This window comes from Colobus angolensis, unplaced genomic scaffold, assembly GCF_000951035.1.
Source record: "Colobus angolensis palliatus isolate OR3802 unplaced genomic scaffold, Cang.pa_1.0 Scaffold192, whole genome shotgun sequence".
Taxonomy (NCBI): domain Eukaryota; kingdom Metazoa; phylum Chordata; class Mammalia; order Primates; family Cercopithecidae; genus Colobus; species Colobus angolensis.
This window is the reverse complement of record NW_012115066.1, coordinates 2000334-2010815: the sequence shown is the minus strand read 5'-3', so window position 1 is coordinate 2010815 and position 10482 is coordinate 2000334. Positions and strand designations below refer to the sequence as shown.

The 10482-nt window shown below is 37.6% G+C and overlaps 2 protein-coding genes across 12 annotated transcripts in view; one reads left to right on the top strand and one right to left on the bottom strand.

Moving 5' to 3' along the window:
* LOC105510804 (chromosome unknown open reading frame, human C11orf74) overlaps positions 1 to 7528 on the bottom strand; it is a 59773-nt gene extending 52245 nt beyond the window's left edge. For 2 of the 8 annotated variants that reach the window (XM_011940735.1, XM_011940737.1), the window contains exon 1: positions 7200 to 7466. The gene's annotated coding sequence lies outside the window, so the exon portion shown is untranslated. Of the gene's footprint in view, positions 1 to 4101; positions 4185 to 6710 lie in introns of all 8 variants that reach the window. The other 6 variants (XM_011940733.1, XM_011940739.1, XM_011940736.1 and 3 more) reach the window with 5 other exon arrangements.
* On the top strand, positions 3552 to 10023 carry RAG2 (recombination activating gene 2). Of its 4 annotated transcripts, none has more exons than XM_011940742.1 (3): positions 3552 to 3729; positions 6960 to 7154; positions 7765 to 10023. In XM_011940742.1, the coding sequence occupies exon 3, from the start codon at positions 7792 to 7794 to the stop codon at positions 9373 to 9375; it is 1584 nt and encodes a 527-aa protein (XP_011796132.1). In that variant the 5' UTR covers positions 3552 to 3729; positions 6960 to 7154; positions 7765 to 7791; the 3' UTR covers positions 9376 to 10023. The 4 variants fall into 4 exon arrangements, with proteins under 4 accessions (XP_011796132.1, XP_011796131.1, XP_011796130.1 ...); XM_011940741.1 differs by having other exon boundaries at positions 6766 to 7154; XM_011940740.1 differs by lacking the exon at positions 6960 to 7154.
* Positions 10024 to 10482: the final 459 nt, after the last annotated feature.

Genomic DNA, 10482 nt, shown 5'->3' with positions numbered 1-10482 from the left:
AAAAATAAAAATCTTCTTAAAACTCACTATTATAAGAAAAAAAAGAAAAAGAACTGCACACAGGCTGAATCCAGGAGGAGCCTGAGTCCCTGGAGACAAGATTATGCCACTGCACTCCAGCCTGGGCAACAGAGCGAGATCCTGTCTCAAAAAAAAAAAAAAAAGAATCACAAACTCCTTCAAACTCCTTTCCTTCTCTAAAAATAAAATATTTCAGTAAATTTTTTTCTAGCAAGAAAAATTTTCCAGCCAAACTCCTCTGAAATTTTTTTTTCCATTTTGTTTTCAAGCAAAGAATCCACCTTAAATCAGAGAGCATGAAACTTTTATAGGCAGATACCAGTCATTCTGGTCAGGTGGCCATATCTAATTAATTGCTTTAAATAAAAAATGTCAAGTCACTTGTCATGTTCTTCTCTTGATAATCCATCATACTAACTGTAAATTGCTTCCTTCTATATATTTCCTCTTCCTTCCTCTTTTCTTTGTCAGTTTCAGTTGTGGCTCCTATTATGGAATTCATTCAACAGGTCAAACATCTCCCTTTCCAACACAATTTATCTTACTTCCTCAAAACTCTGCCACTTAGTAAAACAGTAATCATTGTCTATGCTTATCCTAATGCTATGAAAAGTTGCCACTGACATTATCTCAAACGCTAGTCAACTCACTGATAATGAAGTTTAAGCTGTTTCTCCATTTATAAAATGGTGATAGAAATGTTTGAGAGATGCACTACAGTTCTTGAAATGCACTGTCATGAATTCTGCCTCCCTCCAACCCACCATGTCCACAGATCCCTGCAGCTGTGTTACCCTTGTCAAGTTATGTAAACTTTTCTGAACCTGAGTAGTTTGAGTGTAAAAATAAAGAGATTGGGCTTGAGGTTGGCTTCCATCTTTTTTTTCCAATTATGTTTCCTTTTTGGTCCAATTATTATGCCAGGATATCCCATTACTAAGTTTTTATCTTTCCCATAAAATAATGGTTGTTTTACTCTGTAATTTCACTGACTTGTATTCTTTGATTGTGTACTGGTTTTTTGAAATTTACGGAAGGATAAATCAATATGTTCTTGTAGGAGTTTGAATTTGATTTTGTCTCAAGGCTTAAAAATGGGCTGAGAAACTTATAATTGTGATTTCTTAATGAACTTCTAAGAACTTTTAAGAAAAGATGAATGTGGCAAGAATATAAGGCATGTTCATCTGCAACCAAAAGTTGCTTCATTCTACTATCATATATGTTCTTTAAGGCAGTGGTCCCCAACCTTTTTGGCACCAGAGACTAGTTTCATGGAAGACAATTTTTCCACGGACCACAGTGAGGGGGACGGTTTCGGAATGAAACTGTTCCACCTAAGATCATCAAGCATTAGATTCTCATAAGGAGCACTCAACCTAGCTCCCTCGCATGCGCAGTTTACAATAGGGTTCACACTCCTATGATGATCTAATGCCACACAGCAGATCTGACAGGAGGCGGAGCTCAGGCAGTAAGGCTTGCCCACCTGCAGCTCACCTCCTGCTGTGAAGCCCTTTTCCTAACAGACTGCTGACCTTACCTGTCCTTGGCCCAGGGATTGGCAACCCCTGCTTTAAGGGCAAGACCTGTGTCTGATTTTTTTTTCTAATTCTCCGCATGGCTTTATATATAGTAGATGCTCAATAAATATAGTTTACTGTTTTATGTTTAGTTTCAATGCTGAGGACTTTGGGAGATCAGGGACCTTGTATGAGATCACTGTAAGTCTAATGCTCTCCTAATGGTATAGCAAGGACTTGGAGTCTTAAAACCCATTTTCAAATGTGCTACTAATTTCTAGTCTCCTCAGGAGACAACTAACTTGTTCAGCAACTAATTGTTGTGCTAAAAATTGCCTGTTAGTAAAATCCAAAGGCTAAAACATGTCTGAACCTACCCATGGTTTCTATTTTTGCATTTCTTATTTTATATTTACAGTGGAGACATCCAATATATCAACTTTATGACAGTTGTCCTTATTGTTGCTCTAATTTCAAGTATCTCATATATAAAACACATAAATAGGTTAGAGAAATAACCCAACATCCTTTTGCAGATTAAAAAAATCATCATGGAAGGCACTAAAAGAGATGATGATGCTTTTTAAAGGATGGGTTGACATTTCAAATGATGAGAATCAACCGAGCAATTGAACTACACGCATGTGTTTAAAAAAAAACTCAACCCTGAAAATATACACACTAAAATTTTGCAAAAAAATTAAAGTACTCACTATACAAATATATTTATAGCATCTTCATAAGGTAAGATTTACTGTTTACATTCTATATAGTAGACATTTTAATCCATTAAAGCCTTAAAACAAGGTAGTTACTACTCCCATCTTAGAGATAAGAAAACTGACACTCAAAAAGGTCACAACATTGAAACTCAAACCCAGATTTGCCTACCTCTGTTCACTACATTTTATCACCTCAGCCATATGGAAACTGATCAAATGACCAACAACAGTGGAAGGTCAGGTAAATTATATTACATTTACTTAATGTAATGTTATGCTACTATTAGAAATTATAAGCTGGGCAAGGTGGCTCACACCTGTAATCCCAGCACTTTGGGAGGCCATGGCAGGCAGATCTCCCAAGGTCAGGAGTTTGAGACTAGACTGGCCAACACAGCAAAACCCCATCTCTACTAAAAATACAAAAATCAGTTGGGTGTTGTGGCATGTTCCTGTTATCCCAGCTATTTGGGAGGCTGAGGTAGGAGAATCGCTTGAACCTGGGAAGCAGAGGTTGCAGTGAGCCGAGATCATGCCACTGCTCTCCAGCCTGGGACACAGATGGGACTCCATCTCAAAAAAAATTTAAAAGGGTAAGAAATTATAAAGGTAATTTTTTGCTATCAAGATCACTATGGAATAGTAATCTCTTCCTTGGCTAAACACTTTACATACATTATCTCATTTAATCTTTTCTCAACAGCTTTTTGAAGTAAATATTTCTATTATCATCATTTCAGAGACAGAGAAACAGAGGCTGAAGTATTAAGATGACTTTACCTGACAAAATAGCAGAGCTAGCAGAGAAAACCAGGTGAGCTTGACCCCAAAGCCCATTTTCTTAATCATTAAACTGTATTATTACACAGTAGCTGCCGGATATAAAGTTGGTAGAGGGCCTCAAATAATTATAACTTTTTCCTTCTGAGTCTTGCATTAAAGAAAATGAGACCACAAAAGAGCACTTCAAAGTTAAAATGAATAGCACTGGTATTAGTGGTCTCTGCTTTAGGATAAATAGTTTCTCATTTGATTCAAAATAGTATTTATTTAAACCACAGAAACTGTATGCATTTCTTCTGTGTTTTCCTAAAATGTTTTTAATTTGTAAAAATCAAGTTTTGACCAGATTTGTTTTTATCTTTACAAATAGTGAATTGTGTTGCCATTTTTGCTAGTAGTGAAATAGTTAAATCCTGAGGGTACACCCTGGTGGGTAACTCCCTCAACCATCTAAAGAGAGAGAGAGAGAAGAAAAAAAAAAAGGTCACAGTCAGTTACTCCCATTAGATCAGTGTTCATGAGAACATCTGTAGGCACACATACACACTCTCTTTACACTCAGCCTTCTGCTTGCCACAGTCATAGTGCGCAGTCAGTGAATCTTCCCCAGGTGCTGACAATTAATACCTGGTTTAGCGGCAAAGATTCAGAGAGGCGTGCGCAGCCCCTCTGGCTTTCAGGTAGGTCTGATACCTTCATTTCTACCAAAGCTAAAAAATGGGAGCCTATGTTCATAAACTTTAAGGGAATGAAGATGCCACACTTCGGCAGTGTGTTAGTTACAAATGGATTTGGTATCTAGATAGGGAAGGGATGAGTAGAATTTGGAAAATGTGGGGCTTTCTGTTCTCTGGCAGCTTCAGGGATTTAATTCTTAGGTCTTTAGAGCACTATTATTAATCTTAGTACATAAATCGTTCTCTGGCCTAATTATAGGAAGGAAGACCTAATCCTGCTTTCACTGCCAGCAAAAATAAAATAACGTATGCCTCAAACCTGATTAACAGTGCAAGATAGTGTTATTCACACATTAAATGCCTGAAGTTACTTACATGAGGTTACCTGCTACTCTGGAGCAATCAAGAAAACATGGCCAGCACGGATCAGCAAGATTTAATGTTTCAGAGTACAGTATCTTTCTTTGGAAAAGAAAAAGTCGGTTCAGATGTGGGGAACTATAAACCCAGACCTCATACCATGAGTCCTTTTATTATACTCAACTATGCCCTAGCATTACAGTGAATAAATGAAAATCTCCCTGCTGAAGAATGTTAGCATGGGGTTGGGAAAATTGTATATATTTATTGGTCCTATATTTCTGTCCTTTACAAATAGTCTTTAATGTGTTGACCTTGAAACCTCCCTCAGCTGAAGAACACGGTCTTATTTTTTTAAATCTGTCTGTTTCATATAGCCTATTAAAAGGAAAATACTTCAGTAGGTTATTTTAGATATAGTATAATCATTCAAAAACTCTTTTTAAAAACCAAGATGTGACTAATACAGTCATATTGAAACCATGGAAGAGAAACAATAGTCTACTCCAGTGAAAAATATATTCAAGTCAATAAAGCAAAATTTCAAAAACTAAATGGGCAAAATAATGTGAAAACACTTTCCATATTCCTGTTTATTCTTTAAATGCATACATCATCTGGTTAAAGTGAGTAATCTAAAAATTACTCACACTTGAACTGTGTTACAAGAGGAGGTAATTCATCTTAGCAATAAGAAACTTTACCACTGTTTTTAGGGCCTTGAAATTATGAAATGAGCCAAAAGCAGGGCATCAAAGGGAAAACAGGTCAAAAGCCCTATCTCAAAAATCTTTAGGGGCCTAGACTAAGTTACAAAAATGGACAATCCTCCTTATGTCTTGCCCAAGAAAATGTTTCTGTGTAATCTACAATAATCATGTTTTCACTTATGAGAAGCCAAAATTCCTACAGCAACCTTAAAGTGAAACCAAAGGGCGACAATGAAAACATTGTTTTAAAAGCAAGTGTTCTTGAAAAATCCCACAAAGGGATTTTTCAAGTGGTAATGGAATCCATTACCACTGTATGGCTTGCCTTGTATCTCAGAAGCAGTCACCACAGGTGTTTGAAACAAGTTGGCCTTGGCTTCGGTGTTCCCCCTACCCAAATTGGAACAACTCTCTGATCATAATCACTCAGGCTGAGTGTAATCACCTACAGTTTTCTGAAGTGAGGGTCAATAAGGTCTCCTTTTAGTTTCTATGAATAGCATTTTTCAGAGTTGCTCAGATGCCTTCACTCATGTAGGTTGGGTAGGCCATGATATAAATAAAACACTACCCAGATTATTTTTAAGCAGGACAGGTTGCTGAATGTACAACTGAGGGAGAGAGGCTTGCTTTCATAATTTTGATAATAATGCTTCTCAGACACCATTTCCTCACCTGCTTTAATAACCCACCAGATAACTGTTAAAAGATCACCCCCTTAGGAGTCTCCCAAGTAGACTAAAAATAATAACTGCAAGAGATTATTTAGCAGTAAATTACAGCTGATCTACAGAAGTTCTTAAAGCAAAAAAAAAAAAAAAGAAACCCACCAACATCTCACTAGAGTGACCAGAGATTCTAAATAGTTCAAGGAATCTTTGCAGAAGGAATAAAGATAAATTAGATAAATTATAGTACCAACTAACATTTATTGAGTGTTTATGTGCCAGGCACTGTTCTATTTGACTTACACATGCTATCCTATTTATTTCTCAAAACAGCCCTGTGAATAGATACCAAGATTATCCCCATTTTGCAGATAAGAATAACTGAGAGAAAAATAACTTGCCCAAGGTGGTTACACAGCAACTAAGTGTTAGAGCCTAATTTGGACTCAGAGAATTCAACTTTAGGGCCTGCATATTTAATGAAGGTTAGACAAAGGATGCCAAAAAGAACAAAATATTAACTATCTTCTGTTAATAAATTAACTACTACCAGCACCCTCATCATACATGTTTATCCAATTCTTTTTAGTTCAAATGTTTATCTATCTATACCCATTGACCTGATTCCCAGATCCTAAAGCCCCTTCTCATCCTCTCCAACCTTATCAACTGCCATTACTGGCAGGTGCGTATTCACTAGACCTTATTTTTTGGTAAATTTTTTAAAAATCATAATAATAACTGTCATCTACTGTGTGCAAATCCCTGTTCTAAGTGCTTTACGTACATTCAACTATTAATCATAACTGACATCAATATACGAGGTTGGTAAAATTATTATCCCAGTTTTCACATGAGGAAACTGAGGCACACAGAAGTTAAAGAACTTGCCCAAAGTCATGTAGTTAGTGGCAGAGCCAGGATTTGAATCGAGCCAGTAAGCATTCAGAGTCCATACTCTTAGCCATTGTTTATACTGCTTTTGAACCACATTAAGAATTAACTCTTAAAATTCAAGTATTCTGTACTATTTTGTTTCAATATTTGGTGTATAGGACTTCACACTGCAAACAGGCAGTGTATTCCACATCTCTCTAAGGTAAACAATAATAAAATAGAAATTTATCAAGCTTCCTTCATCTAGTAAATATTCTTTTTGTTGTAACACAAGTATGAAATCCTGAATAATTCAAACATTTCGCTTCTTAGTCCCTGCTTACTTACTACAGAATTATTAAAGAATTACCTAAAAGTTTTTGGACTGGAAAGATGTGAAAAAGCCACTAACTCTATTTTCCTAGAATGAAGATGAAAAGGAGATGTGTTTAGGAACCGTCTCTGCTTCCCTAAAAGAACCTTAAAAACAGTAGTAAAAACAGTGAAGAAAACAAAGGGCCTTTAAAGTGCACTCGTTAAAACCTAATAACTGTATTTCAATTGCTAAATGTAGAAGTGGTAAAAATCATTAACAGGCAATGTCTCCCCTGCACTCGAGAGATTCAAAGACCCATCTTTCGGTTCTGTAAGACAGTCACGGCTTTTGTAACCTCGGTGACCCCTTCAACCTCCCGCCCCAAGCACCTCCAAGGTCCTCAGGGGTGTAATTTTGAGTCGCGCTCCTAAGCATCCAGACAGGCAGGACACCGTAACGACATCTCTGCCGGGAGTCCCTTCAGACTGCGGTCTCCAGGCAACCGCACTCCAACAGAAGCAGTTGTGCTTCCTACCGGGTCACCTGTTCAAAAGTCCCCAGGAGAGGCTCCAACAATACCAGGGTAGCGGTTTGCCAGACACCGCTCCGGGCGCTGCAGCCTTCCGGCAACCCGGATGTTGGGTCGGTGTAGCCACTCTCACCTCCCATTCCCTAGTTTTCCTCCTTGGCTCCCATCTAGTCACTTCGCACCTTCCGCTAGTCTTTATTCAGAGACACATTCCAGGAGTCCCCTCTCCCAGAGCAACAAAGACAGATTTCCAAAGCGACACATCCCAGAGAAAACGGATTATTGGGAAATGTGGTTCTTTCAGCTGACGCGTGGTGACTCTTTAAGGAAAAGGACTACAATTCCCAGAAATCCTAGGGAGCATAGTTCGTGGCCAAAACATGTCCCAGTTCCTTGGATGGCATGGCAGTAAAGGTTCTGTGGCTCTTTACTGACCTAACTCCTTGGATTTTCCTCATTCAGTCCCACTGCAAGCGTGTGGGAGGACTTTAAAAAAATGCTATTTACATGTGAAGGAATCTAAATACGATGATTTATATGAAGCGATCTCTAAGTAATTTTATTTTATAATTCTTTCAGACAAAAATCTACGTGCCATCAGAAAATATGTCTCTGCAGATGGTAACAGTCAGTAATAACATAGCCTTAATTCAACCAGGCTTCTCACTGATGAATTTTGATGGACAAGTTTTCTTCTTTGGCCAAAAAGGCTGGCCCAAAAGATCCTGCCCCACTGGAGTTTTCCACTTGGATGTAAAGCATAACCATGTCAAACTGAAGCCTACAATTTTCTCTAAGGATTCCTGCTACCTCCCTCCTCTTCGCTACCCAGCTACTTGCACATTCAAAGGCAATTTGGAGTCTGAAAAGCATCAATACATCATCCATGGAGGGAAAACACCAAACAATGAGCTTTCAGATAAGATTTATGTCATGTCTGCTGTTTGCAAGAACAACAAAAGGGTTACTTTTCGCTGCACAGAGAAAGACTTGGTAGGAGATGTTCCTGAAGCCAGATATGGTCATTCCATTAATGTGGTGTATAGCCGAGGGAAAAGTATGGGTGTTCTCTTTGGAGGACGCTCATACATGCCTTCTACCCACAGAACCACAGAAAAATGGAATAGTGTAGCTGACTGCCTGCCCCATGTTTTCCTGGTGGATTTTGAATTTGGGTGTGCTACATCATACATTCTTCCAGAACTTCAGGATGGACTATCTTTTCATGTCTCAATTGCCAAAAATGATACCATCTATATTTTAGGAGGACATTCACTTGCCAATAATATCCGGCCTGCCAACCTGTACAGAATAAGGGTTGACCTTCCCTTGGGTAGCCCAGCTGTGAATTGCACAGTCTTGCCAGGAGGAATCTCTGTCTCCAGTGCAATCCTAACTCAAACTAACAAGGATGAATTTGTTATTGTTGGTGGATATCAGCTTGAAAACCAAAAAAGAATGATCTGCAACATAATCTCTTTAGAGGACAACAAGATAGAAATTCGTGAGATGGAGACCCCAGATTGGACCCCAGACATTAAGCACAGCAAGATATGGTTTGGAAGCAACATGGGAAATGGAACTGTTTTTCTTGGCATACCAGGAGACAATAAACAAGTTGTTTCAGAAGCATTCTATTTCTATACATTGAAATGTGCTGAAGACGATACGAATGAAGAGCAAACAACATTCACAAACAGTCAGACATCAACAGAAGATCCAGGGGATTCCACTCCCTTTGAAGACTCCGAAGAATTTTGTTTCAGTGCAGAAGCAAATAGTTTTGATGGTGATGATGAATTTGACACCTATAATGAAGATGATGAAGAAGATGAGTCTGAGACAGGCTACTGGATTACATGCTGCCCTACTTGTGATGTGGATATCAACACTTGGGTGCCATTCTATTCAACCGAGCTGAACAAACCCGCCATGATCTACTGTTCTCATGGGGATGGGCACTGGGTCCATGCTCAGTGCATGGATCTGGCAGAACGCACGCTCATCCATCTGTCAGCAGGAAGCAACAAGTATTACTGCAATGAGCATGTGGAGATAGCAAGAGCTCTACACACTCCCCAAAGAGCCCTACCCTTAAAAAAGCCTCCAATGAAATCCCTCCATAAAAAAGGGTCTGGAAAAATCTTGACTCCTGCCAAGAAATCCTTTCTTAGAAGGTTGTTTGATTAGTTTTGCAAAAGCCTTTCAGACTCAGGTATATGGAACTTCTGAACCTATTTTAAAAATCATAACATTGATTTTAAAAATATGTTTTTATTTTTGTTTATTTAAAATGCCTATGTTTTCTTAAAAAGTTACATGAATTAAGGGCCAGAAAAATGTGTTTATAATGCAATGATAAATAAAGTCACTCTAGAACCTATACATTTTGAAAATATTTTACCCGAATACTCAATTTACTAATTTATTCTTAACTGAGAATTTCTGATCTGACTTTTTTTTATTCAACAAAACTTAAGCACCCAGAAGCAGTAATAATCATCAAGGTATGTTTATATTTCTTATATGAGTCTTGATAACAAATAACCTATAGAGTGGCTATGACAAATTTAGCCAATAATGAAATTAACACACAAAAGAATTAATTATTTTGTGCAATATAACAATTTGGCAGTTGGCCAAAACTTAAAAGCAAGATCAACTACATCCCACACCAGTGTTCTTTATATATATTCAAGCAACCCCTTGGTTTATGCTTATGAACAAGTTAGTTCCTCATAGATTTACAGATGTAGATATAAATATAAATATACATATACATATAGATAGATAATGTTCTCCACTGACATGAATGAAGGAATAAAGAATTTACATCAAGTTTGATATGTTTTCTTGAATTATTTGTGTGCATTTTCTTTAAGGATTTACCCTCCCCATTATATGATGTATGAGTGATGTGACAAAGTCAGTCATTTTAACTAATTATTTGTGGGCGTTTTCAGGGAAAATTGAAACCCATTGCTGCTTAGCACTCTGGAAAAAGGAAATGAGTAAGAATACAATAAGAAAGGCCCACCAAATAAATCTCGTGGAGAATAATAATATTGATTATTTCCCAAAATAATATAAGTTAGAATTGCATCGCATTTACAGGCAGAAGATTTAAATAGAGGAAAAGAAATGTATTTGTGTGCGTGTATGTGTAGTTAACATGTGGAGATTGCTGCCAGTGAATATTATAAAATCAGTGATCTTGCCAAGGTCTAATTAGACACTCGCTAGGATGAAACTAGTTGAAATGACTGTTAATTTTAAGGTTTCAAGACATCAATTGAT